At 41.4% G+C, this 26191-nt stretch overlaps 1 protein-coding gene across 1 annotated transcript; it reads right to left on the reverse strand.

The window, feature by feature from the left end:
- Positions 1-294: 294 nt before the first annotated feature.
- kif1ab (kinesin family member 1Ab) lies at positions 295-26191 on the reverse strand. The gene is made up of 47 exons (XM_071925127.2): positions 26086-26191; positions 22579-22652; positions 21996-22175; positions 21762-21830; positions 21217-21395; positions 20945-21056; positions 20459-20536; positions 19953-20018; positions 19841-19858; positions 19623-19701; positions 19435-19513; positions 18804-18946; positions 17162-17361; positions 16865-16944; positions 16522-16597; positions 16309-16388; positions 16060-16166; positions 15796-15879; positions 14776-14956; positions 14438-14510; positions 14146-14236; positions 13708-13856; positions 11412-11590; positions 10947-11084; positions 10603-10721; positions 10322-10407; positions 9721-9856; positions 9180-9363; positions 8610-8700; positions 8136-8254; positions 7979-8034; positions 7418-7526; positions 7134-7200; positions 6709-6793; positions 6414-6519; positions 6102-6125; positions 5841-5955; positions 5503-5636; positions 5244-5305; positions 4940-5085; positions 4574-4762; positions 3947-4018; positions 2853-2959; positions 1880-1999; positions 1287-1479; positions 1057-1175; positions 295-343 (listed from the first exon to the last, which is right to left on the reverse strand). The coding sequence occupies exons 1-47, from the start codon at positions 26189-26191 to the stop codon at positions 295-297; spliced, it is 5109 nt and encodes a 1702-aa protein (XP_071781228.1).

The raw sequence follows: 26191 nt of genomic DNA on the forward strand, positions 1-26191 counted from the left end.
TACGTTAGTAGTTCTTCTATAGGTCAGGAGGACACACACCATGCAGGGCTTGAGGTGGCTATTTGAGAGAGACTGCAAAAAGAGGTGGACGGTTTGGGAGTATTGTTTGCTTTCAGGATGAGCGATGGAGTGTTGTTTGGGAAAGGGGAGGTCATCATATAGAAGGTTATTTAAATGGTTTATGTATAAGTTTGTTTATATGGTCTATATACATTAGAGCAGGACGGTCAGCGGAGCGTTTAGATTGTATTGGTTTGTTTGTCTGATGGTCTCCACCAGGCCGGGTTTCACCTCTCACATCCTCTGAACCGGCTGGGCGGACTTTCTCCTGGAGAGCTTTGACCTGAGGGGACGAGATCAAAGAGAGGAAAGAAGAAAGAAGAATAAACAGAGCAAATCATCGTCTGAGAAGCATATATTGTCAGTCCAACAGCAATTCCATTGTAATGATGGTATGGTTTTAAATGCAGCTGTACAGTCATATTATCTAAAATAGTAATATAGTGTCAGTATCAAAAGCAGCTACATGTTCAAAATCTGTCATAACATTTACCACAAGAGGATTTGAGATGCATGTCAGCAAAGTAACTGAAGATTTTGTCCTTAATTAACTTGGCGACTTTACCATGTGAAGAGAGCGTTATATTTCACACGCTACTGACAACAGATCCAAAAGAAATTGGTATCTCTGCCTCTTGTATCATGGATTTCTAATTGTACAATTGTTGAACATCGGTGCAAAATGGAGTATAGAAGCCCTTGTTCTTTGATTCTGGGACTGACAAAAACCTGACGTTTACTGTTGTAAAACTAATGTTTTAGATGAAGTTGAAATATGTTCTGCTATCAAACTCCATTATAGCTGCACTGGAAATATCTCAACATGGCATCATGTTGTCTATGTTTGGCCAGTTATCCATGGGAATACATAAAATACACCACCAAACAACAAAATTGGCCCAGAAATGCAAGGTACATCACCAATAGTTTTTAACAGTGGTAAAGTGTTTTAGAGTGGATTTCTCCTTTAAAGAAAACAGTGTCACGGCCACTCACCTGATGGTGCCAGCTAAGAGAGGGTTAAAAGCGTACAGCCAATCGTGCATCTCTTTGTCATTGCTGGCCTGGAGCAGTATTCCACGATGCTCGGTGCACACAGCAAACGTGTTGGGAGTCTGGAGGCACAAGAGATGCTCTGAGGTTATTTACATTTGTGTAATTGTATTGTGAATTGTGTGGTTGTTTTCTGAGAAGAGTTTGACCATATAACTCCAGACCAGTCATACCCGGAGTAAGGTCTGTTTGTCCTCGCTGTATTCCACCTGTGCGGATGACAAGTTGATGACAGCTCTCTCCACGCTGTCCCTCTCGCTGCGGTACAGGTAGACGTAGGGGCGGCGCACCACCACATAGCGCTTTACCCAGCCGCTGGTGTGGGGCTCCAGGAAGTGCAGGTAGCCCTTCTTCGACACAATGGGGCTGCATGCAACAAGAGGAACAAAGCCTGACCACAACCTCTTTTAAATTATGGACAGAAGGTTTGCGTCTTCCCCAAATTAAAAGTATAGTACAGTCTACAGTTTACAAATAAAATGTTGGCACTATGAGGCTATTATCCAAAGGTCAGTGTATTTTAGTGACTTGTTTTAAGTAGTCTGACAGCAAGACAATTTAGACCCATTTAGTTCCTGGGCTGAAAAAAAGAGCAACTTACTGTAGAATATTTACAATCTATTTTTTGTCTGCACATTACAGTACAGACTCCCCACGCAGAGATCTTAAACATGTAATATAGCCTCCTCTGGAAAAAGCTTATATATGTATGATCTATATCATGAACTGACTATGATAAACAAGTTTAGATCTGCAAGTCTCTGACCTGACACGAATCTCCTGTATGTCAGGAACAAAGGTGCATCCTCTGAGGGTTTTCTTCCTGTCCACTGGGCTGTAGGGGTCCAGATCTGGAGTGGACGCTCCTGAACTCGGCTCAGTGTGTCTACAGAACACAGACAAGACGTTCTTAATGTGATAAAAGGTTTAAGGTTTAACTGTTCAAATGCAACTGTCTTTGAGTGTGTTTTTAAAATTGCATCTATTCATTGATTCACTGAAAACAGTTTCAACCGCCTTATCTTAATTTTTATTTCAGTCTTCAAAATGTCTGACAAAACAAAACATGCTCCAGTCCTTATCCTCTTTTTATTATAACACATCAAACGAGTACAGATTCTGTACAATCCCATCATGCATTTATGACAATGATGTGTAGTTCTTTCTGAATATGAGAAGAGGATTGTGTGAAAATTTGCAGGTAAGGTGTGAAGATTCAGAGTTATAGTAATAATCTGCACTTTTTTCATATAAATAAATGTCTGTTTTGCTTCTCTATTGCTGATTGATACCATACAATAATGATTCAACCTATACCTAGCTCATGAAAGCTTTTACATTTGCTGTTCTAAACACCTATGAGGCGGGTTCCTCTTTCCCAGGAAAAATCCTCTGCTGCACATGAAGTGATGGATTTTATGTTTACGGAAGCAACAACAGCGATTTGTTTGAAATAGACATAAGAAGCTAGAAGAAATATAAGAAGCTGCAGTCTATGTTGAGTGACTTTATTATTACAGCCAGTGCTGTAAAAACACCAAAAAAAGCAATGAGTGCTTATCACCAAAGGTGTCGCCAAAATCAAGAAAAATCTTGTGGAATATCACTTTAAAGTTACATTTTCATGATAACAGAAGTGCAGTGCCTATAACCTGATTGACTGTCTGACTTAAACTTGCCTCTTGATGACCGAGGTGCTTTCGCTACAGTGAGAGCATCCAGTCGCACTAGTTACCTACCTAATGTCATAGTGTCCCTCTACCAGTGAGGGGCAGGTAGAGGATGGAGTGAGCGTGCTCAGTCCAGAGGAGGATTCCCTCATCAGTGATGCAGACATCTCGGACAGCTAAAACACACACACACACACACACACACCACACACACACACACATATAGGGCACATGCACACGCACAGAAACACATTCACAGCCCAAAAAATCATGCACAGAAACGCACACAAGACAAAACAAACAGGGACAGATACGGACAAAACATACCCGCGAACAATTAAGCACATACAAACACAGACATGCATTGAGAGAACACTTGAATCAGACAATTTGTAATGTGCTAGCGATGTACTGTAGACCATCTCTATATCATTACGAGCCTAAGAATATAGTTCCTTATCATGTCTAAGAGCCCCTTGCTGGTTAACATGTTAAAGGACATGCAGGAGTAACATTAGGAAAGTAGAAGCCTCGCAGTCTCTAAAAAGGAGGGAGTGTGGGGAAGAGATCAATGAGGTCTGGTAAACAATAAGGGAAAGGAAAGAAGTGCAGGCAAAACAAGATTATTTTAAGGGACAAAATATAGATACATGTGTTTTCTGAATACACAATTAAGTAGCAGAACTGGGTCAAATACTATCTGGGTAAAAAAAATTAGCGTTGTTTAAAACTGTTTGGAGTCCAAGAATAGGTAAGTTGATTGACAGAAATTTCGTATTTATATTTCCTTATCCTATGTGGCAAACTCCGCCCATCTGGTACTCAAAGCAGGTTAAAACAAACCCTAAAAATTATTTGTGAATACTATTTGATCCAGGTCTAGTAAGTAGTTGAAAAGACATAAACATAAGGTGAGGAGAATCATGGCGGGCTCACATCAGTGACAGTTGGAACGGGCGAATACGAGAATAGAAGGGATGAGGAAGAAAGAAATATTAAAAAGACAGACAATAAACAGTGCTGAACAAATGAATGAACGATGACTAAACGAATGGCAGAGACTGAGTGGGGCTGGGTGGAGGAGTGCAGGGCTCGATCACGTTGTGAAGGTTAAGTTCAACAGGATTAATGGGCCGGGTTAGAGGGCCTAGGCTGGGGCTCACCTTGCTCTCACTGGCACTGCTGCTCACCTGGCTGTACTCCCTGTTGAAGGTGTGCATCAGCAGACGCAGACACTGGGAGCAGGAGGACAGTCAGAATTGTTGGGGGAGGGAACAAAAAAAAAACCAGTTTAATTTAGATTATTCTATATCACAAGTAAAGTAGCTTTATCTACCTGATCAAACCAATCAGAAAACACTGAAAATAAGGACAAGGATAAGATAGGAAACAAAATCTTAAGACATTTTCTAGTTTAGCTTTTCCATAAGAATGTGTTATTACAATCATAGCTGCTTTGTTTTGCCAATCCATTTTGTTTTAATCTTCCTTTTTACTGTGATGCTTCCAAATTTATGTATTGATTTATGTATTTTATGTAATTTTTATCATTTTTTTCTTATTTTACTTTTATCTTATTTTACTTTTATTATTATTACTATATTATTCTGATTTTCATTATTGTGTTGTATCTATTTATCTTCTCATTTTGTTACGCACTTTGTATTGCAATCTTGCACAAAAGGTGCTACATAAATAAAGTTTGATTGATTGATTGATTGATTGATTGATTGAAATGAGGAAGCCTTGGTTCTGGAGGCCACAAACTGCAGCCGGGGACTAGCGGTCACCTTGGCAGCCAGCTCCCTCTGCCTCTGGTTGGGGCTGTCGAGGGCAGGGCTGCCGCCGGGGCTGTGGCTGAGGATGGGACTCTTGGCAAAGTCGCTGATGTCGCTGCTCTTGTAGAGCGCGTCCTGTCCTGCCTGCAGAGTCGCCTCCAGCTTCTCCCTCAGCAGCAGGTAGTGCCTGGTCTTCTCCACCTGAAAACACACGCAGATGTATGAGACACACACAGGACGGAATCCATCAAATTCCCCCCTAAACTGCACTTATTCCTAACCCTAACCCTAACCCAAAAACAATACCCATCAATACTTTTCCTTTCCTATCCATTACAGCGTCACCCCTCTTACCAACCCCTCAGTCCAGAAACTCACCTCCTGCAACAGGCTGAGTTTCTCCAGCTCCCACTGGTGGTCGAGGATGAGGCTGTCACTGCGGGGCCTCCATCCAGCCAGGTTCTCCTCTCCTCGGACGTACGCCACCGAGGTGTCCAGCACACGCCGGCGACGACGCTGCATGCCTGGTGAAGATGACGCAAAGAGTACATGGCTTTGGTAAATCAAAATACCAACATAAAACCCAAACAGCTCAAGAAATACAGCAGAAGCAGAGGAAGTGTTTTGTTTATTGTTGTTCTTTTTTTTTTTTGGTTGATGAGTTTCTATTTTTCTGTCTCACCTGGACTCCCGTTGTCCGCCACATGGCAGAGACTGACTTCATACACTCCTGTGACACGGTTACTGAGAAGGAGAGGGACAAGAAAGTTTCGAGTAAACTAAAAGAGTGAATTTCATATGGGAGGTAAATGACGCAAGAAACTACCAACTGCATCAAGTATCAAGTTTGTAAGATACAGAGTTCTTCTTCTTCTAGTTCAGAATGAGTCTAAGATTTAGACTTTACGAATCCATAAAACCTGAAGAGAAAACAGGTGTACCTCTCAGAGGGCCTGAGGCAGCCGGTGCTGAAGAGGTTTCTGATGGAGCGGGAGGCCGGCAGCTTCGCGTCACGGGAGTAAAACACCATGCAGAAGTCTTTTGTGATCACTGTCGGCTGAGTGCAGTTCTCCATCTGGGTAACAGGTATGGAAGGGTAACAGATCAGGAGCTTTTTATATGAACGCCAACTGTCTGGTTACTATGTGGGTGCGTTGCTCTTTGTTTTGAATAAATATATATTTTGAGCAATCATAGGATGTTTTAATAATACAAACTCTGCGAATAACAAATCAAAGTGAAATCAATGTCATGGGCATGACCAAGTATTTGGCAGTACCTCTAGGTAAGCAGAGAGGGTGATGTAGATCTTCTCCCCATAGGGAGTGACTCTGTTCAGAAGCAGAGAGTTGTGCATGGAGCTGTCCCATGCTGCCTCAAATCGGTAGAAAGTCCTGGGGGGTTAAAGAGAAAAGTTCATCATCTGTCTGTATGTTTCTGAAAGAAGAAAGCGTCAGCCTAGCAAAGGACCCATGAATAAATGGATATTTTGTTGACAAAATGGTAGTTGAAAAGATAAAAAAAATGATGAGTATTATACCTATGGTCAACTCCCAAGGAGACACTGCCATTAGCAAAAGATGAAAAGAAAGAAGCCACAAGTTAGAAACATTTAACTGTAAGTGTAATTAGTTTAAATTTAATTAAATAAAGGAAACAAATTGATGTAAAATCAAAAATGTATTGAGACAAGTTAAAGATATACTCAATTGTGAAAAGCTTGTTTCTTTAGTTTAAATATAAACTAAAGAAAGCGACTGACCTGTCTAGTTTAAAAAAAGGTTTGTAAACAAACAGATAAAAATGTCTAGATTAATTCGATGGAAAAACAATCTGGGAGCATAATGCATACTTGTCGTCGTGTTTTGGCCAGAAGTATCCAGAAGACAGGATGTTGAGGGAAAGGATGTTGGGGTCTATGATGGTCTCATCGGCCTCCGGAGTGTTTCGGATACGACCTGAGAAGTCAAACAAGTCATGATGAGACAAGCAAACAACTAAATATTTTTCAAAAGACAAAAAAAAGAAAACGGCTTTTGCTTTCCCATTGTCTGCCACTACAGTCCGACCCCTATCACAGCAGAGGAATATCTCTGCTGTCATGGCAACATGCCAAACGATGCTCTTGAAGGTCCCTCAGTACTCACCAACCACCAGCTCCTTCACCTCCTTCCACTCGATATCATTTCCTGTTTCGTGCGCTATGGTAACCGTGATCCTCCTCTGAATGCCCTGTGAAGCGGAGAAAAGACCGGAAGTGCACCTGACTGTTACTTGAGTTCATGTGATAAAGACGAATTACCTTTCAGGCCAAGACAAAACAGCTGAATACATTTCAAATATTCACAAGAGGAAAGGCGGCTTGGTTTGTCTTATTTTGCCAGTTTTTTTTTTCAGTTTGGAGGCTTTCCCACTGCTTGAAATAGTTTTTGAAACATATTTTTGAAAGCATTTGATCCTAGTTCATAGCTATGTATTAGATAATGATATTGGATCCTCTAGAGGCTGATAAATACGTCATTGGGAAACAGAGGATGGTATTTTGATGGGACATTTTCAGACAGAACATTACCTGATGTAAGAGGAATGTTCCATGGCAGGGCATTCCTCCTCTGTGGTCAACGACAGCTGGGATGTAGCTAAAGACAGGGAAATCAAGAATACATTAAGCAGTTATACTTAACATTCACATGATTAACAGTGTGAAGTGACCCGATGTTTGAGCGACATGAATTTGTACTTTTGCATTCACTGCAATAGTGGAATAATAGTATTCCTTATGCATGTGATCTGCTTTGTCCGATGCTTTATGGTATCAAACTGGCAACACGTATCCACTGTGAAGATACAACTCACTCTCCATTGGCCTCCAGCTCACAGATCTCAAAGAAGGCCATCAGGTCGTATTTGGAGTGACACGGTCCTGCGGTGGAGCGAGTCAGGGTGCTGAGCTTGGTGGCCGGCACTGGAAGAATGACAAGAAAACAGATTCATGTATGAAAGAGAAGAACAGAACAGAGCAGACCAAAACTAAAAGGAGTGGAACGGAACAGCAGGACAGGACAGGACAGGACAGGACAGGACAGGACAGAACAGAACAGAACAGAACAGAATAGAACAGAGTCTTAAATTGTTGGCTGGTACTTGGACACAAAGACTTAGAAAACAGAATTTGTTTTAATGGACCTGTATTAAAGAAATTACAATTTTGAATGGGAAGAATATTTGTAGGTAATTTCAGTTTCTCCAGTTAATGAATCACCACTGGATTTGGTCTTGACTGACACCCCTCCCTAAATAATAAAAAACTTTATAATGCATATAGATGTGATATATACATCGATATATTATATCATGGATATGTTATGGCTGGGTTTATAGTATAAAGTTGCAGGCAAGTTAAAAGTCCCTGCTGACCTGGTTTGGATAAGGGCATCACCCTGGGGAACTGCCTCCTGGACGGCCTCAGTGGACTAAGAAAAGAGAAAAAGAAACTAAGTGTGTAACTTTAATCAAAACCGTAATTAGTCATCAACAGGAGGGGAAACGGGGCAAGGTCAAATTCCTTCCTGACCTGATCAGGTCTTTGCAGAGGGGAGGGAAGGGCTGTTTCTGATAGTGGCCAAACACCTCGAAGACTATAGGCTGGGTCTTGATGTACTCCACAAACGACTTGGTCACCTCCACTGTGATCTAACACAGAACAGACAGAAAGATTAATGTGATTCAGAGGACTAAACCTCATCTGCACCTTTAAGACATTAATCATACAGTCTGTTAAGCGCTAAGAAAAAATGACACAAAAATGATATGTTCTATCTACTTTGTGCTACATTAAAAATGGGTTCAAACACTGGTTCAAGCAACAAGGAATCAGAACTAACTAGTATGACACAGCCATATAAGAATTACATTATCACAGTCTTCCTTTAGTCTTATAATAATGTAAAATGTAATAAGTAAAAAGTAAAAACATAGTATAGACATATAGTAATCACTGAGTAAGATTCATTGATAATAATGTACTGTGAGTATTTCCAGTGCTTACATTCTGCACATGGTAGAAGCCCAGCGGCGGGCCTCTGCCTGTGTTCTTCAGCGGCTCAGTGGAGAAAGCTTCGTCATGGCGGTGGATGAAGCTGAAACGAGGGAAGCCATTACAGTCACTGAACTCTTTCTGCTGTTTCAGCACTTTATGTAAACTGAAACCATCAGGCTGACCGCAGCACAACTGCATACTGATTATCTCATTCATTACAAAGATCTCAAGCATTTACCTGAATACATACGTATATAATGAATACATATTATTAAAAATCAGGAAAAGTCTCTGTCATTTTATTTCAATCCAGTGTTGCCATCTCAGTATGCCATTACATGCAACTGGTAAGACTCCAATTGCATGGGTAGCTATACTAAAATTAATTGTCTATTTTTGTAAGATTATGTTTTGGATTTTATTCGTTCACAGAAGAGATAGATGACATAGAAGGGAAATGACATGCAACAAACAAAGACATTTAGAGACGATTATGCTGATATGTATACTGTATATACTGGAGATATTACTCACAAGACTTCAAAATAAAGACATGCTGAAATAGCGCTGTTGACTCACTTGAACTGGCAGAAGATGTCGGCGTACTCTGCCGAGATGCTGGAGGCCTGTAAGACCGTGACTCTGAAGGTGAAGGTGCTGCCAATCTTCAGGTGGGTCAGCACCTTCTCCTGGGACAGGTCCAGAGGGAGGTCCAGACCCAGGCCCAACCCCTTCACAGGGCTTTGGGGCGGCTCTGGGGTCGCTGTGTGGGACAGAGGTAGAGACATGGAAATACAAATGTTTGGCATGTGGCATTTAATAATTTAATATTTCATAGGCTTTCAAAGAATTTAAGAATCAACGTTAATACAGATTTTACCAATTGAACACACTTGTGTTACAAATCCATAGCAAGTTTTTTTTCTGTCTGAATTTATATCATTGGATATACATGGATCTTTAAGAATTTTTGAAAAGGTCTTTGGCTGACATCCCCACACTATTTCCATTTAACTCCATTCACATTCTGGCTGGTTTTCACTAGCCCAGGCTGAGAGGTGCGAGCCACATGCTTGTGGGCTAGTATTATTTCCACTCCCTGCAGAGATGTCCCCTTCACCTGCACAGGTGTTGTTGTTGACCTCATCAGCGGAGATTCCTATCTCAGAGGTCTGTCCTTCTCCCTCAACGATTCGCAGCTCCTCCTGGGACGTGTTGGAGTGGGACATACTGCCAGGGCACGACTCAGTCTGGAACTACAAGACAAAACCACATACGCTTAGGCTCCATTTACACCTGGCATTAAAATTCCAGGGCAGAAAAAAATACATCTGAATTTTGTCTAGATAAGGTACCAAGCCACGAAGAGTAATGCCAATACTTCCACAGGCAGCTTAGGAAATGATATTCCAACCCTCTTCTTACCTGCTCTTTTTACATTTGTCTTTAAATGACAAACTGATTTTCATGTGTGACTTTAATTTTTGGAGGACACATTCAAAGAACACCAAGAAAAAAAATGCTAAAAATGATTCTGAGGTAAATGAACATGCAAAAACATTGTAATTCTTCAATAAAATGTTTAAATTGCAAGTATAGACAGCTTCCAAGTCCTCTCCTATGCACCTGTATCCTAATATAGGTGTGCAAACAACCTACTTTCCTGAAGGTAAATATACCCAAATTGATAGCACAAAGCATTATTAAAAGTCATAAAGTACCTTCTCGAATTGTTGGTCTTCAAAGGAGATCTTGGCAGTGCCTGACTGCCTCACACCAGAGCCATAATCAGGAGCTTCCTCATCAGCTGGAGAGAGACAAGCAAGAGGAAGAGAGGTTAATGTGTAAAAGTCTCCCTTTCTTGTCAAACACAAACACATAGTAACTCAAAAGAACAGCTAGCCGCTCTCTTTTCAGGATCTTTAAGATATTTTTGAACAAATACAGAATTCTTCAACAAACTCTGCCTGTCTTCAGACTAAAATTCAACCTTGATTTGTACCTGAGATGGCCTGCACCGCCACCCTGAGGAAGCCCTTCACCTCTCCCTTCTCACTGACGATGGCCACGCGATGCACCAAGGGCACTGGGTACAGCAGGTTACTCAGGTACACAAACGCCCTGAGGAGCAGGAGAGAGAAAGAGAGGGGGGTTTTTGAGTTTTTGCAACCTCTTATTGTACACTTAAAAGAGAAGAAGAATTAGAGATGGAAGGAGGGAAAAAGAGAGAGGCGGAATGAGGGTTTGAGTGGTTTAAGGAAGAGAAGTGCAACCTTTAAATTATTATTCCATTGCTCCTTCTAAATCAATACTGCCTCCAGGGGGGGAAAAGCATCTGTGACTAACCTGCCAACCAGACGGAACCATGGGAAGCGGTCGTAGAAAGGATCTCCTCCGGTCAGGGCGTGGTCGCAGTCCTCCACAGCACTGCTGGGGACCTCTGCAGCTCTGTCGTACATCTCCCTCATCAGGTCCAGCCTCTGCCTGCAGGGGGTGATATAAAGAGAGTATGGACTATGCGTCAGCCTCTGCTGCAGGAGTCAAAACGGGACACAAAGGTGAAGCTGAGATAAAAACAAGGATTATTGTAGATGCCAGGCAGTATTAAAGAATCAGAACAAAAAAAAAACCCCTCTGAAAGCAGATACAGAATTTCCTATGGAGTGTGATGGACAGAACACACACACACATACATACACATGTAAAACTTTCCATATTGTTTCTGGTAATCTTACTATATTTTGTAAGGATCATGCAATCAAATTTAACCCACACATACACTTTTTTAATAACAAAACTGCAGTAGCCTACCTGAGTTTCTCCAGAGTCCAGTAATGCGTCGCTCCGTTCTTTTGGTCCTGGACTTCGACAGCGACTATGGTCCGGGGGAAAGGTCGTCTCTCCCTCTCCTTGGCCACGCTGGGGGGCAGCAGGTCGGGGGGCAGCGGGGAGTACAGCGTGTCTGTCAGCAGGACAAACTGGAACTGGACCTGGGGATTACATGAGATTAAAGCATTAGTGACAACAGGGGAGTGGGTGTTCAGGAGGCGAGAACACTGTGATCAGGTGATGGGTAAGCCTTGACCCCGCCATCCAATACGAGTCAGTGGTAGTTTGGCTGGTGGGTGGGTATATTCTATATTGATCAGTGAGAAAGACTAAGAATACAGCTGTGTGTACTGCTGACTATAGTGCTGGTTAGCGGCAGACAGTAGTAGCCTTCTTCTCCTACAAACTATGGTTGTCTTAAAATGGAAATTAGTTTTTGCTAGTTGGATATGCAAAATATTTTAAGTCATGTTATTATTTGCATGAAAAGCAATAACCTTTAGTCAATGATACTACAGTCACTGAAGTTCAGTGGACAATTGCTTCTTGTACCTGTATAATAGATTTCAAACCTTTGTCAAAATGCCTCTTGTTCTCTTTTTCCCGAGAACAAAAAATGATTTCATAACAACTGCTTTAATATGGCAATAATAATTCAGGAGCGGGCGTTCATTGCTGTGATCACAACAATGATGTGATAGGAACAGGGCACAGCGAAGCACCGTCGGCAGCACCAAAGTACCCATAATTACAATAAAGAACATCCTTAATGGCTTTTATACAACAGTTAGTGACGCATGTGTACTGACAGGCAAGTTTTCTTCAAAGCAGTACACACACATAAGAAGAACAACCAGGAGAAAACAAGAGTGCTAACAAGCTCCCTGCTTACCCAAACAATTGTCATAGCAACCAGTAAAGCATGTCCATCATTTTTTCAACCATTTTTGCACTACCTATCATTTTGCAGCACCACAGATACACTGTGAGAGAGGCTGATGCTGGACAGGTTGCCCAAGCAGACCGATAGTAGTACACAACTTTCCACCTCTGCTTGTCTGCGTCCAATTGGCATCACATCTGCAAAATCAAATTTGGATTCTGCAATTTGCAAAAATGATTTCAGTGAACAGGCACACATAATCATAATCTATACAAAAAAAGATCCAAGCATTTTCCCACTGTCTCTGGAGAACAGTGACATGCTGCTTAAACATCCAGATGAAAACCACTGAATCCACTGTGATCCCACCCACAAACATGTAAAGCTATCAGTCATAGCATAACAGTGAAATTCAACAACAACGACAGCAACAACAGTACCAGCGATTCAAGTAGAGGCATGGTATGGAATTACTTGTGTTCATCAACCAATAACTTTTTGACAGGTAACATGGATTCAATTCAGGTGCCAATACACCTAAAAAAGTATAGAATTTGAAAAGGTTTGGTGGGATTTCATAGCTGTACTGTGATTCGGCATAAGGATAAAATCTGCTGATTGAAATATGGAGAACAGAAGCTTGCAGAGCTGGGTGAAATCAGACACTGGATTGTTAAATGTTTTTTGTGTCTAAAGTGAGAGTTGTAATAACAAAATTTCATTTTGAACTGAAAACAGTCAAAATATTAACAATTTATGTAGTACTTTCATTTTGAATATTGAGCACTCTGCATTATCATTAGGTACATTTTAGTAATTGAATGGCTAGACAGAGTGGCACTCATTCAATATATATTAGATTGCTCTGACTCATAGGGCTAAATCATTGTGTTAAGTATAGAAACGATGTGAATCAGTGGCTTTTCTGAGCGACTCACGCTGATGCAAATACAATTAAATCCTTTATGGTCAATGGCCACTGGCAGACACAAAGCCAAATGCTCTGCACTTACCTTCAGCCTGGACTGAAGAGCAAAGTCTCCATGCAGCAGCACCACGTGACAATAAATGTTGAATTTGTACTCTGCCACTTCAAAAATTATCAATATCAACTTGTGCAAGAGGAGTATTATAATTTTGGAGTGGGCTGACACCAAGGCAACAGCAATGGCCTAATTTTAGTAAAACTTAGCACTTTCACCCCAGATACATTTGTATAAAATTTGACTAATGTTATTTAGAGACATCTACCCAATGTCCGCCTAAAATAAAAGACATCATAAAATATATTGAGGCTAAAAGGCTATAAATTCAGTTTAGGAACTTTATGACACAGCAGCTCCCAGTAGCATGGCATAAAAGTGACACTTTATATCTCACAGCAGTAAGTCTTACCTTCTTCTTGAGCTCTACACTGATAGCATTGGCCTCCTTGAGGAAGATAGCGTTTCCCCACAGCAGGTCCCTGAGCGAGGTGAACTGGTAGAAACGCCACTTGCGGAAAGCCCACAGAGCCAGCTCCGTCTCTCGCTTGGTCCATGGTACTGGAGGGCAAGAAGAAGAAAATGTAATAAAATAAAGGCATCTAAGTGGAAAGAAATGATCAATGCACCATTGAAATGGGTATGATAAGTTACAGTAAAGGCAACGTGTTTCAAGTGATCACATCAGGTCATTATTATCAAAAATAAATCATTCTAAGCATCATTCTCTGCCCTCACAGCTGTTTTGGTGAATATATAATCCAGCAGTGGCTACTGTAAATTATCTTCAATACAAGAGATGTAACGGGTTGTTTGATGGGTTAGAAACAGTTTAATGTTGCAGTGTCACCTTCCTCTTCAGGCTCCTCCTCTTCCTCAGGAGACTCCAGGTACCGAGAGTCCACTTGTTTCTGAAGGGCCTCCAGTTTACTCTCATAGTCCTGAAAGAAAACACACGACCCAAATCAAAAACAGAATGCGTGTATGAATGTGGTGTTTTGCTTTCACTTGCAATACATAGACAATGAAATCCATATTTTTCTTTACCAGGGCGCCACTAATGGCACAATATATCAATGTCAGCATTTAGACAGGAGTGAATACATTGAAATTTGAAGTAATAAAATGGAGGTTTCTCTCACCAGCCTCTGCTGTTCTAGCAGGTTACTGGCTTCTTCTCTTTCTTTGCGGTACTGATCTTCCAGCTCCTGAAGCCTGAAGGGGATTAAACACAATACTTTATTCTAGTCAATAAACTCAGCTGCATAATCTGCAAAATGAGCATTGAGAAGCTCATTTAATTGTTTATGATGATAATTAATGCACCCTACTCCTGCTACCCCTACCATCCTACTACTACTACTTTGATTATGATTAGTAAAACACAGAGATACTGTGCAAAATTCCTAAAAACCCACTAATAACAACATCAACAATAATAATCATTATCATCATGAATTTTATGTGCCCTTCCACGTACCTCTGCTCCATCTCCTGCTTCATGTCGATGCCCTGTTTCTCCAGCAGCTCTCTCTGGGCGAAGGCCCAGTCGACCGGCTCCACCGGCGTCTCGGCACACGGCGTCCTCTCTCGCTCCAGGCGAGCCTGCTCCGGGTCGTTGAAGCGAAACACGTGGCTCTTGCCCATGATGATGCGGTTCCCTAGAGAGTGCAGAGGAAAAATGTCAATCTATGCTGGCCAGAAGGACAAGCATCTACATGCTGTGATGTCTCTAAGAGACTGTAGGGTTTTCACGGCTCCTTGTTGGACTGTGCATGTCTCAAGCCAATAAACGGGAAATGTGCCATCATAATTGTAACCTAAGTAATATGCTAGATATGGGACATTTGTTTTGTGTTTACTTAAAAAGGGGTATGCATTTCTGAATGGTACATTATCATGTACCCTTGAATATAAGGGTATGCAGTTGGACGTTCCCATTATCCCGTGGCAGGGAAGTGAAACTAAATTTGTCAAATTTCACAGCTACATCAACTCAGCAAATGACAACATGAAACTAACCTGTGACTGCACCAGGAAGGAATTGAAAATATAAGACCAGCCACTAGAGGGAGATCATTAGGAAAGAAACATTTTGGTAACACTGAGTTCCATGACTTTTGCAGGCTTTAAAGAAGAAATAGATTACAGACCTTTATGATTCACATTTTAATCACTGAAATTTCTTTCCCATTTTTTCTTTTATTTTATTTTTTCAAAGATTTTTTCACACTCATTATGTAGAAAGTTGGAGCTCAACAATGTAACATACTGTGAACATCTGTTTGTCTTGATACAGACTGATGTGGGCCAAGATGGCTGAAATGCATCTGCTTCTATTTTGATTCCCACACACTTGTTTTGACTTCACACTTCACACAGATTTCTCTCATCCTCCCCATACAAGAGGGCCTTGACGTCTGGAAATGCTCAGCCTCACTGTGCATTCTTTCTTCCTTTTCCACCTTTTTCACAAAATGACACGGGGCTCCACACTTACCAGACCGCAGAACAATGGCGGCGGTCACTCTCTTCCCGTTGACATACGTCTCCGACCCCTCACATGGTTCCAGGATGACGTTTCCTGTTTGACAAAAAACAACAACAAACTATATAAAAACTACAAATATTTAATAACATCCAGATAAAAAGATGGCAGACATCATTTAACAACAAAATCTATCTTTACCCTTTAGTAGGCTATATTTACATAATATTGCAAGCACCATCGTATCAAGCCACTGAAATAACAGCCAGCCTTTACCTTCTCCCTGAGGGCCTGTGGTGCTGCTGAAGGTGCAGTGTTCATCTTTGATAAAATGCCCGCTGAGAACAATGTCTTGGCGAGTCTTGGCGTCGTCACGGCCAACCCTGAGGGAAGAAAAGATAAGGGCTGCATCAGGTACGAAACAGAAAATCCCAATAGAGAATATCTACAAATTTCAGAAAATGTTAATGTTGCCTAATGACCAATACTGCATCATGTGCATTACAGTCATAAATAAAGCCTTACTTGGTGATGCCGTCTTTGATGTAATACAGGAGGCACTCGGACATCAGTGGATCCTCATTCAGGTTCACCAGATGCGGGGTCTAAAAAGACAATTGTGACTGTCACTCAGCCTCATAAGTTGAGTGTTTGAGTGTCTGTGTAAGTATGGACAGATGTTATAAGTATATCGGACTGATTGTGCTGCAGCGATGTGCATTTGGGAGTGTATCTGACCTTTTTGGGGGAGAAGACGCCCACAGTGCCTCCGTCTTCTCTCATGGCCACGCCCATCTCAGCCAGCAGGGCCTCTCTATAGACAGTTATCATAGCATCATAGTTAATTTTACAGACAGGGTTAAAGTTGTTATAAAGGCTCGGTGTGAAGGGGGTGAAGTGAGATGCCATTGCCACTGATAACACAGAACATATGATGCATTTACCTTGTTAACTATACATTTCAGGGGGAAGGTGAGGGGGAAAACAATAACGGAACCATCCCCGCTGTTACATCCATAAGCTGGTGGCAAGAATGAGAGTTTAGGATGGATCGTACATCTAAATGATATTTGTGACCAACCTCTCCATGCGAATGGCCTCAGTGCGTCGCAGCTTCTCTTCCCAAGTCTCATTAAGCTCAGCGATGATTTTCTCAGTTTCCTGTTGGTGAGGTTAAGATAGATGTCTGAAAATGGCACACATCCTAATTGGAATTACTCTCCACACCCCATTTATCTTCGTCTTCTCCTTCTCTGATGTTCTCTCTCCCGCTCGCCTCATTTCCTCCCACTAGCACACATCTAACCTCGCTCCTCCTCTACAGCGAACCTCTCCCATCTCTTGTATGTCCCGTATTTTCTTCCCCCGTCTCTCCTACCTTGAGCCTCTCAATGGCCTCCTCGCTGGCGGGGCTGAAGATGCGGTCGTGGAGGTTGGTGATGGACCCGGCGCGACTGGACAGGGCTGAGAGGGAGGGGGAGGGACTCATTCCCGTCATGGCATTGGTCACTGTGGAGAGATCACCCCTTTGATTGACAGCCTGGCGATTATTCACAAAGTTCTTATAATCGCACAGGTCTGCCAGAGAGAGAGGCGTTGCATGGAAGAGAGCACGAGAGAGGGAAGGACGGAAGGAAGGACGGAAGGAAGGAAGGAGCAGACGCCGGGAAATCAAGGAGAGACATTGGGGATAGAGAGGAACACGCGGAGAAACAGATAAAAAAGGAAAAAAGGGACAACAGGGAGGAGTACAAAAAAAAAGAAGAGAAAGCTCAAATAATGGATCACAGAAGCAGAGGTAGTTTGCTTACCAAAGCCATTGCAGAGAGAGTGAAAAGAGCAACTCAAATTAATGGGGCACATAATGCCATGTAGACTGGAAGTTAGAGACCAGATGCTTTTTTTTTTTTTTTCTGACGCCGAAATGCACTGTACATCCACATACACTCAACAAGCTCACAAGCACGGTTATGACTAATCAGAAGCAAAACAAAAAACATCTACATCAGTACATTGCATAGAGGCCAAAAGTCAGCCTGAGGTTTATTAACTCTTTTATCTGAGGAATTTGCTCAGGGTTAAGAGCTGTTTGACTGCTGGTGATGCAGGCACCTGACTCACAGCTTCCAATTAGCTACCACACACAGAGAACCAGCATACAAGAAAGGAAAGTGTTTCTCAGCAATCTAAAATGGCGTCCTCCTGGTCAGTCCTTTCTTCCATGATCTCTAATCTTGTAAAAACAAAGGTACCAGTCCGAGTATGTAGCCCTGGGCCGGTTGACGGAATAAAACCACTGCCTTGAACAGCATGCTTTAAGCCTAAGCATGGTTTTGACTCCTTCGTTTCACTTGCTTTTTGGCAATAATGAATGGAGAATAGAGTTGGGCATTACGGATTCTGAATGCACACAGTTGGGTCAGGGAGAAAGCTTTTCAATGAAAAAAAAGCCTACTTCACAGACAATTAGAACCAATTATTCAATGAAACTGTTGTGATAGGATGAGAATATTTAGTGGGTGGACTGCCCATATAAAAACAGGTATTACCATGGAAACTAGAACTAATGGAAAGAAAAAAAGGAGGCCATTTTGGAGAATTTCTGAGAAAAGAATAATGGAATCTAGCAACAAGATTTATTTGTGTTGTCCTAAATATTTCTTGTATGATTTCTTTTTTTTGTATTTTCATTTCTGTCTTGTCTGACTCATCGTATGGTTTCTTGTGGGTGTTAGATAGGTCTCTGGTGTGGTGGAGGCCGGCTGGGGATTCATTTCTATTAGTTGCAAAGCGCAGGCTCGCCAGAATTATACACACATTTCAAACCAGCGATGGCAGGGCCGGTGCACCGATACGCTGATAGGACAGAGGAGAGAGAAGAATGAGTGTGAGATACACCCACACTCCAAGTAAAACTCTCATCCTCTGTTTTGAATGTACTAAGGAAAAAAGTGTGTGTGTCTTTGTGTTCGTGTGTGCATATTTGCCCAGTTGTGTGTGCTTCCCTGTGCAACACTCACTCTCTATGATGTCTCCCAGGCCCTGTGCGTACAGCAGGTCTTTGAGGCGGGACACCTCCTCCTTCAGCTCACGCACAAGACGGTTGTTGGGATCCTCGTTGATCACAGCGTTGCAGCGGATCTGTTTGGCACGGTCAGCGTACCTGGACGGGAGGAAGGGTGAAAGGATGATTCCTCAGGCTCCTCATATTGAATTACATGGACAGATTAATGACAAGATGTGAGCAGGAAATCAGAAGGAAGCTAGGTTCCACAGTTGAGGAGGAATTGACACAAAATACTGCAGAAATGATGCAGTACACCTTTGATAAGATGCCACACACTATGTCACTATGATGAGTGAAAAGGTTAGCAGGCCTTCATAAGGGTCAAACATTGATACAAAATTATTTAAAGGGATGTTTTCTGGGTTGGGAAACAAATGTCAAATGTTGATAAAATGGTACCTAAACTATTCTGAAGAAATACTGTGGGCCAGTAGGTTAATGGCCTAAAAACAGAATACATTTTGTTTTGGGGCCCAGGAAATATTATCTTTGAAATGTTGGTCCCCAGAGAAAAAGCATGAGAACCTTTGATTTAAAGGTGTGCAAAGAGAAAGGTCATCATCATTGAGGTTGCTTTTCCTCACCTGAGGGTGCTGAGGGTTTCATCATAGTTAATGTCCGCAGGGCTGAGGGCAGCCACCATGGCCGTGCGAGAGTTCCCTCCTGAAGGAAGACAATGCAGAAATTGACATAAATTACCTCCATGATTTAGTAACAACAATCACAGAAATAAGATAATATCAGGTATTAAGGGAAGAGACTGTATGCATACCCAAGTTCTCCCTCAGCAGCCAAGTCAGAACTGAATCTCTGTATGGGATGAAATTCTCCACCTTCTTCTTTTTCTTGTTCTGAACACAAAATGATTCACAATTTATTTGCAAATCACTCATAAAAAATATTAAAATAAATATTGAAAGTAATATTGAAAGAACATTGAATAAGGCTACTATTTGCCTTTCCAAATTAGCAATAGTTAGCGTTACTAACCTTGTTTGGTGCAGAGTCCTGAAAGGTGAAAGAGAAATGAAAACTTGTGTTACTTGGACAACAGTAAATAAGAAGCAGTATATTTTTGAAGAGGATGGTGAAGGACTCTCACCACTTCAGCTAAAGCAGAAATGACTTTCCCTAGTGTGGTCAGGGATTTGTTGATATTTGCTCCTTCCTGCAAATACAAAGACGTCAAAGTTAATCATATGAATTGTTTATCCATCTATTCTATGTGTCATTTGTTGGATAATAGTAATAAAAGTAACTACAACAACAATAATATTCATTTAAAAGCCATTTTCAAAACACACAAAGACACTATGCAACAAATCAAAAACACAGTAAAATACTGCAGATAGAACAGTGCAAATTAGCATATTGTTATATACTCCATCCATTTATTTATGACAAAAAAGGGAGAAAGACTGTGTGCAACCAACTAACGAAATACACAAATTAGTTACCATCTCCCCCTGAGGCATCCTGGCATGCATTTACAGCATTGTCGGTTCAAATCTGCCTTACAATCAATAAATATTAAATGTATTTTCTGTTTTTCTCTCCCCTGTCTGCAGAAATACCAGACAAATAACCTTAAAAACAGCCTCCTCTCACCTTCAGTCTGGTTCCTTTCGCTCCTGTTGAGTCGGCCCTCTCACTGCCAGCCAAGTCCACAAGACTGATCTTGCTGACCTATGTGGACACATAATATCGTGATAATAAATTGGTCGGCATAACAAAGAAAAAACACTCACCGGAGCCGACGCAATTAGCCTCAAGACTGCACTAGAAGAATCGGCAGTGAAAGTTAAGTGTGGTAATCGATCAATAAAATAGTACATTCAACCGGATAACAACACCACAGACGGCCCCAACCCACTCATAAAAGGTCATAAACCATTTCTGCCTTGTGGCTTCTGTCCTACCAAGGTTCGGAGCCATGCAGAATGAGAAACCTATTTCTGTCATTGATTTGTTAGTCTGGTTCCTGCTACAGTATCTTTGATGCAAGAAAACTCTATCTGTTAGGTCCATTTCTTAGGCTTCCGCTTATTTCAAGTGACAGAAACTCATTATGTGACTTGTATTTCGATGCACGACCTTCTCTGAGGTGTTGTCACTCTCCATGTCATGTTTCTTCTGGGTGAAGATGATGTTGAAGACAGCGTGGGAGCGGCTGCTGGTCTCATTCATGTTGGTGGCTGCCACCGTCCTGAGGAAAGGCAGAAGAACCTTGTATTTCTGTCCATCTATCTTTACTTATTCCACCCATTTATTCGATCCGTTCATCGATTCAACCATCAATCCCATCCAAATCACTCATCAGGAATCACTCAGGAATCCATCGTTAACAGACAGTCTCACTCTGTTACCTGGCCTTGTTTCCAGAGTCCATCAGGTCTTGGATATCGTTGTAGGAGGTGACGGCTAGTTTGGACAGGTCCTCCACATAGGGTCCCATCAGAGGGTGCTCTCTGACACGCAGGTTCCCTTTGTTCTTGGGGTTCAGCAGGTCACGCACACGCTCACAGTAGATCTCCATGTAACTCACCTAAGGGGGGGGAAAGAGAGTCATCAGGAATCTGGTAAAATGTCATTATGAGTTGTTAATGGGCTCATAACTGCTGCTGTTTTTACTACACTATATCTGTTCATTGTACCTTTTTCCTCTAATTCACCTGAAAAACTAGACATTGTGTCTTGGTCTATCAGTAAGTGTGGTTCCTGTGAAAAAGCCTTTTGTTGTCCTTAGTATTGAATTATTATCCCTTGCACATCTTTTTAACTCAGCCACTTGCACTACTGATTCTTAAATGCTGCCCACTGTTAAGACCTATTGTGAAAGAAAGCCTTTTAAATGCTCAATGTGAAAAATATCAAATACAAAAAATATGATAAAGAATTGCACTTCACTCACCTCCACAGAGTAAGACATGTTGTTGTCATTATTGCTGCCATTGATCTTGGTGAAAAGGTCCTCACACAGCTAGAAAACAAACAACTGATTGTTATTTTTGTGGTAAAATTGGAATCTTATCTTCACGATTATTAAAATGCTGACATATGTCGCTAGTTTAAAAAATTGCTTTGTCACTAGGATTAATTACATGCTTCTGCAAGTTACGTCTGAAAGCACCGTCTCGTATATTACCAGAGGGATGATTCCTTGCTGGTCCTTCTCCTGTCGTCCCATCATAGTGTAGCTTTTCCCGGCTCCTGTCTGGCCGTAAGCGAAAATACACACATTGTAGCCTTCAAAGGCGTGAAGCAGCATCTCCTCTCCGATGTCCTTGTACACCTGCATCTGGGATGCATAGTTGATGTCCTCGGGCTGCAGAGACGGAGGGAGTGGAGTGGAAATAAAGAAAAAGAATATTAGAGAAAGAAAAGATGATAATAATTCTTCCATTGCAAGAAAATTCAGAAAATCAAAATGCATCTTGTGGAAGATGTCGCATTTTCGGACATCAGAAATAGAAGACAACTTTCCATTGTTATAGAGACAAATGCACTGTGTGCAGATAGCAAACAAGTTTTTCTACCATGTTGTTGAATACCAAGATTCAGATCAATGTTTCTCATCAAATATTTGACTTGTTTTTTGAACTTAAACCACTAAAGAGAATTTCTTATCTGATAAATTGTAAATATATTTAGTTCTAAAGGTAGTAAAAAACAAAAAACTATGTAAGGCAAGTCTTCAAAGTGTGACTGAACGATGCAGAGAAACTCACCGTTGTGTGAGACCAGTAAGAGTAGTCAAAGTTGAAGCTCTTGTTCTCTTTTGGCTGTTTGGGGTTCAGGATTGCTAAAATGACACAATACAGGGCGAGAGCGGGTTAGAGGCACCAACATTTACACCTTCATCCCTAGAGCTTGAGACACTCTAATAACCTGCATCTTCCCAGACTCCTATTCGCTGTTAGTTCTTCATAAGATACAGAGGATCTCGACTGTGAAATAGCTATATTCACATCTCTCTCTCTCTCACTGTTTGTCTCCTTGCTCATTGTCCCATCGCTCACTAACACACACACACACACACACACACACACACACATGCGTGCACACACACATTATTACATTCAGTTCCCCTATGATTTTATTTCCTGCATTAGGGCAACTTTAATTTATTTTTATTTCTCTTGTTGTTCTGTTGTTTGTTTTCCACCATGTTGTTTCTGTTCTCAGTTAGTCTGCTATCTAATCCAGCTTTATCTTTTGTCATCTTGATTTGTTGTTGTTTTGTTTGTTTCTTTATTTGTTTCTTTATTTGTTTGTTTCTTTCTTTCTTTCTTTCTTTCTTTATTTCTTTCTTTCTTTCCATCTTTCATTTGTTTTGAGATGAGATGTTTTTATTCCCTACCTTTTTTTTTTTATCTTGATTTTATCTATTTTATCACTGTGTTTGTTTCACTTCAATTCTATGTCTTCTCAAAAAACGAATACACTCAGATAAACAAACCTAGAACCCTACGGGGCTTTTAGTATAACCAGTACTATGATCCTATACTGTATGAAGTAAAGCCTGTCTTATACAGATGGGTGCCCCACATGATAAGGCAGCGTTATGATTTAAAAGCCTGTGTGCCAAGACAGGAGTATATTTCTCCTTAGATACGGTTTCTCCTTAGATAAAGAACCTCAGTAACAGCAGGATTAAACCAAACCTCTGAACCAATAGTTTTGGATAATAAAAAATTGACACAGCATATTCCTTCAATATCACTTTCAAAGAATCTCGACTTGAGCCAATCGTAAAGAGAGAGAGGGCTTACTAGGGCCAGTATAGCAGTTCTTTGTCTGGCTTAATTGATTATTAGTATAATTATTAGTATTAATAGTAGTAATACTAAATGCACCACTCATTATACCACTCATTGCACCACTCTGTCTCTCTCTCCCTCCCTCTCTCTCTCTCTCTCTCTGTCTCTCCCTCTCTCTCTGTCTCTCTCTCTCTCTCCCTCCCTCTCTCGCTCTCTTTCTCTCTGTCTCTCTCTCCCTCCCTCTCTCTGTCTCTCTCTCTGTCTCTCTCTGTCTCTCTCTCCCTCCCTCTCTCTCTCTCTCTGTCTCTCTCTCCCTCCCTCTCTCTCTCTCTCTGTCTCTCTCTCCCTCCCTCTCTCTGTCTCTCTCTCTCTCTCTGTCTCTCTCTCTCTCAGTGCCTCAGGACTGCAGCAGCAGATGCTCTTTTGACTTCAAACTGAATCCGGTGCAACGCCCCCTGTGGACAAGTTCAATACAGCAGCGGCGACGTCCCGCTGAGCGTTCTGACAGGACTGATACAGCATGTGCTCATCCAGAAAAACCATAATGCAGATAAAATGGAAAAAGTGGACCACCAATGTTGGAAATTGCTTAGGACTCACATTTAGAGCTAGTCCAGTTAATGAGCTGAAATAATGAATGTTTTAATCTGTGGCTTCCTCAAACTGTGATAATGAGGTCATCAAAACACCGACAGGCACAGAGACCCGGCAGTGTGCCGAGCGTACTCTCTCTCTCTCTCTGTCTCTCTCTCTCTCTGACACACACACGCAGTAACACACACAAAACAAGGCACACACACAACACACATATCCTTGCATCAGCTGACCCGTGTGTCTGGGCTCAACCAGAACAAGGAAGCCTTTTGGTCCCTGCAGCTCGTATGATGAGAGCAGAGAGCCGTAGAGGTCACTACATCCTACACACACTGACAGGCTTCAGTCGCGCGGCCTGACAGAAGCCTTTGTTTGCCTCCCTAGCTGCCAAGACGCTGCGTGCCTCGCTACCCACTATCCTGCCGCTGGAAGGCAAGCTTCCCACCAGACAAATGATTGAGGTGAAATGCCAAACTTGCCTCACTACAGGTCACACAGAAATGGTCAAAACTGCACCAGAACGTCATTGTGTTACTGATTTGCATGTGTTTCACACTTTAAAGCCATGGGTCAGCACCTAAAGAGGCTCACTCTACATGATGCCCCGCCTCAATCACAACGTTGCAGCTACTGTATCATGCTGTATCCATTATTTATATGAACATGGGTGATTCAGGTTACCAGACTGGAAAATCATCTGACTGCAGAGCCTTTCAAGGATTCATCAATACATCTCGATTTCAAAATCTATTTTCAATCCATTTAGATCAAACAACTAACAACAGAAAGACGTATTCCCAGTGGCCTGTTTACAGTGTGGATGGTTAGAGCTGAATTGGCTGTTCCTGTCTTGGTCAGACGGTCAGCTCTTTGTCATCTAACATCTTTGGTGCGTCAGTTGCAAATCTTTTGCATTGTCATAGAACACTTAGTGAATGTAAATGCCAAGAAAATTAGCAAGGGAATGAATTGATTCTAGTTTATAAGAAAATTGTAGTTTATATTGTAGTTTAGAAAAAAGGAAAAATATAATTGTCATATTTTAAATATTTCCACTGACTTTGACTCTTTAGTCATAACTGGTGACTTTAATATTTATAGTGATAATTCAAACGTCAAGAGTGCTAAAGACCTTGTAGTCATATTGGACACCTTAAGACTGTTAGCATGTGAAAGGGCCGACTCACAGTCGAGGGCATATATTGGACCTGATTATTACTAAGAGTCTCAATATTTCAAATTGTTGCAATTTACCTTGCCTTATCTGATCACTTTGTGTGTGTTTTTTGATATGTCTATTAATCCTGACATCCATGTTATATCAGAAACTGTTAAAAAAAACGGTTTATCAATGAGAATAGTAGTGCACTGTTCATGGAGGCTATCTCTTTCTCACCAACCCTTATTTCAACCAATAATCTTCTAGATAATTTCAATTCCAAAATTGTGAATGTTATTGATGTCAGTGCTCCTGATAGGGTCAAATTGATGTCTGGTTAGAATAAATATGTGCATGTCTATAGATACAATATATTCACTGAACAGTGAAAAAGGAAAATGTGTTACTGTTCCAAGGATTGAAGTACAACAATGTGTGTTGGTCAAAATGTGCAATGCCAGATCCACAATATGTGGATCCTTCTGTGAATGTAGCTGTAAGAGACACACCATACACAGCAAAATCCAAACATCAACACTATGCAAGTGTTTCTATAAGTCCACACCCATCAGAGTTACTTTAACACTTTAAGATAGTTTTGACCAGCTGCCCCACAGCCACATCAGCTCTGTGACTGAACAAACAACTCTCCAATCAACACTTGTCAACTGCAAATAATTGTCACTGATATTAACACTGAAGAAAATGTGCTTTGTACTCACTTGTGGTGTTTCCTGACATCTGAATGATGCACTTGCTGTCCTTCCCAATCTCTCTGGAGTTGAAGGGTCTGACCCTCACTGCCACCTTGACTGAAGCCCCCGCCAT

This window comes from Centroberyx gerrardi, chromosome 13, assembly GCF_048128805.1.
Source record: "Centroberyx gerrardi isolate f3 chromosome 13, fCenGer3.hap1.cur.20231027, whole genome shotgun sequence".
NCBI classification, from domain to species: domain Eukaryota; kingdom Metazoa; phylum Chordata; class Actinopteri; order Beryciformes; family Berycidae; genus Centroberyx; species Centroberyx gerrardi.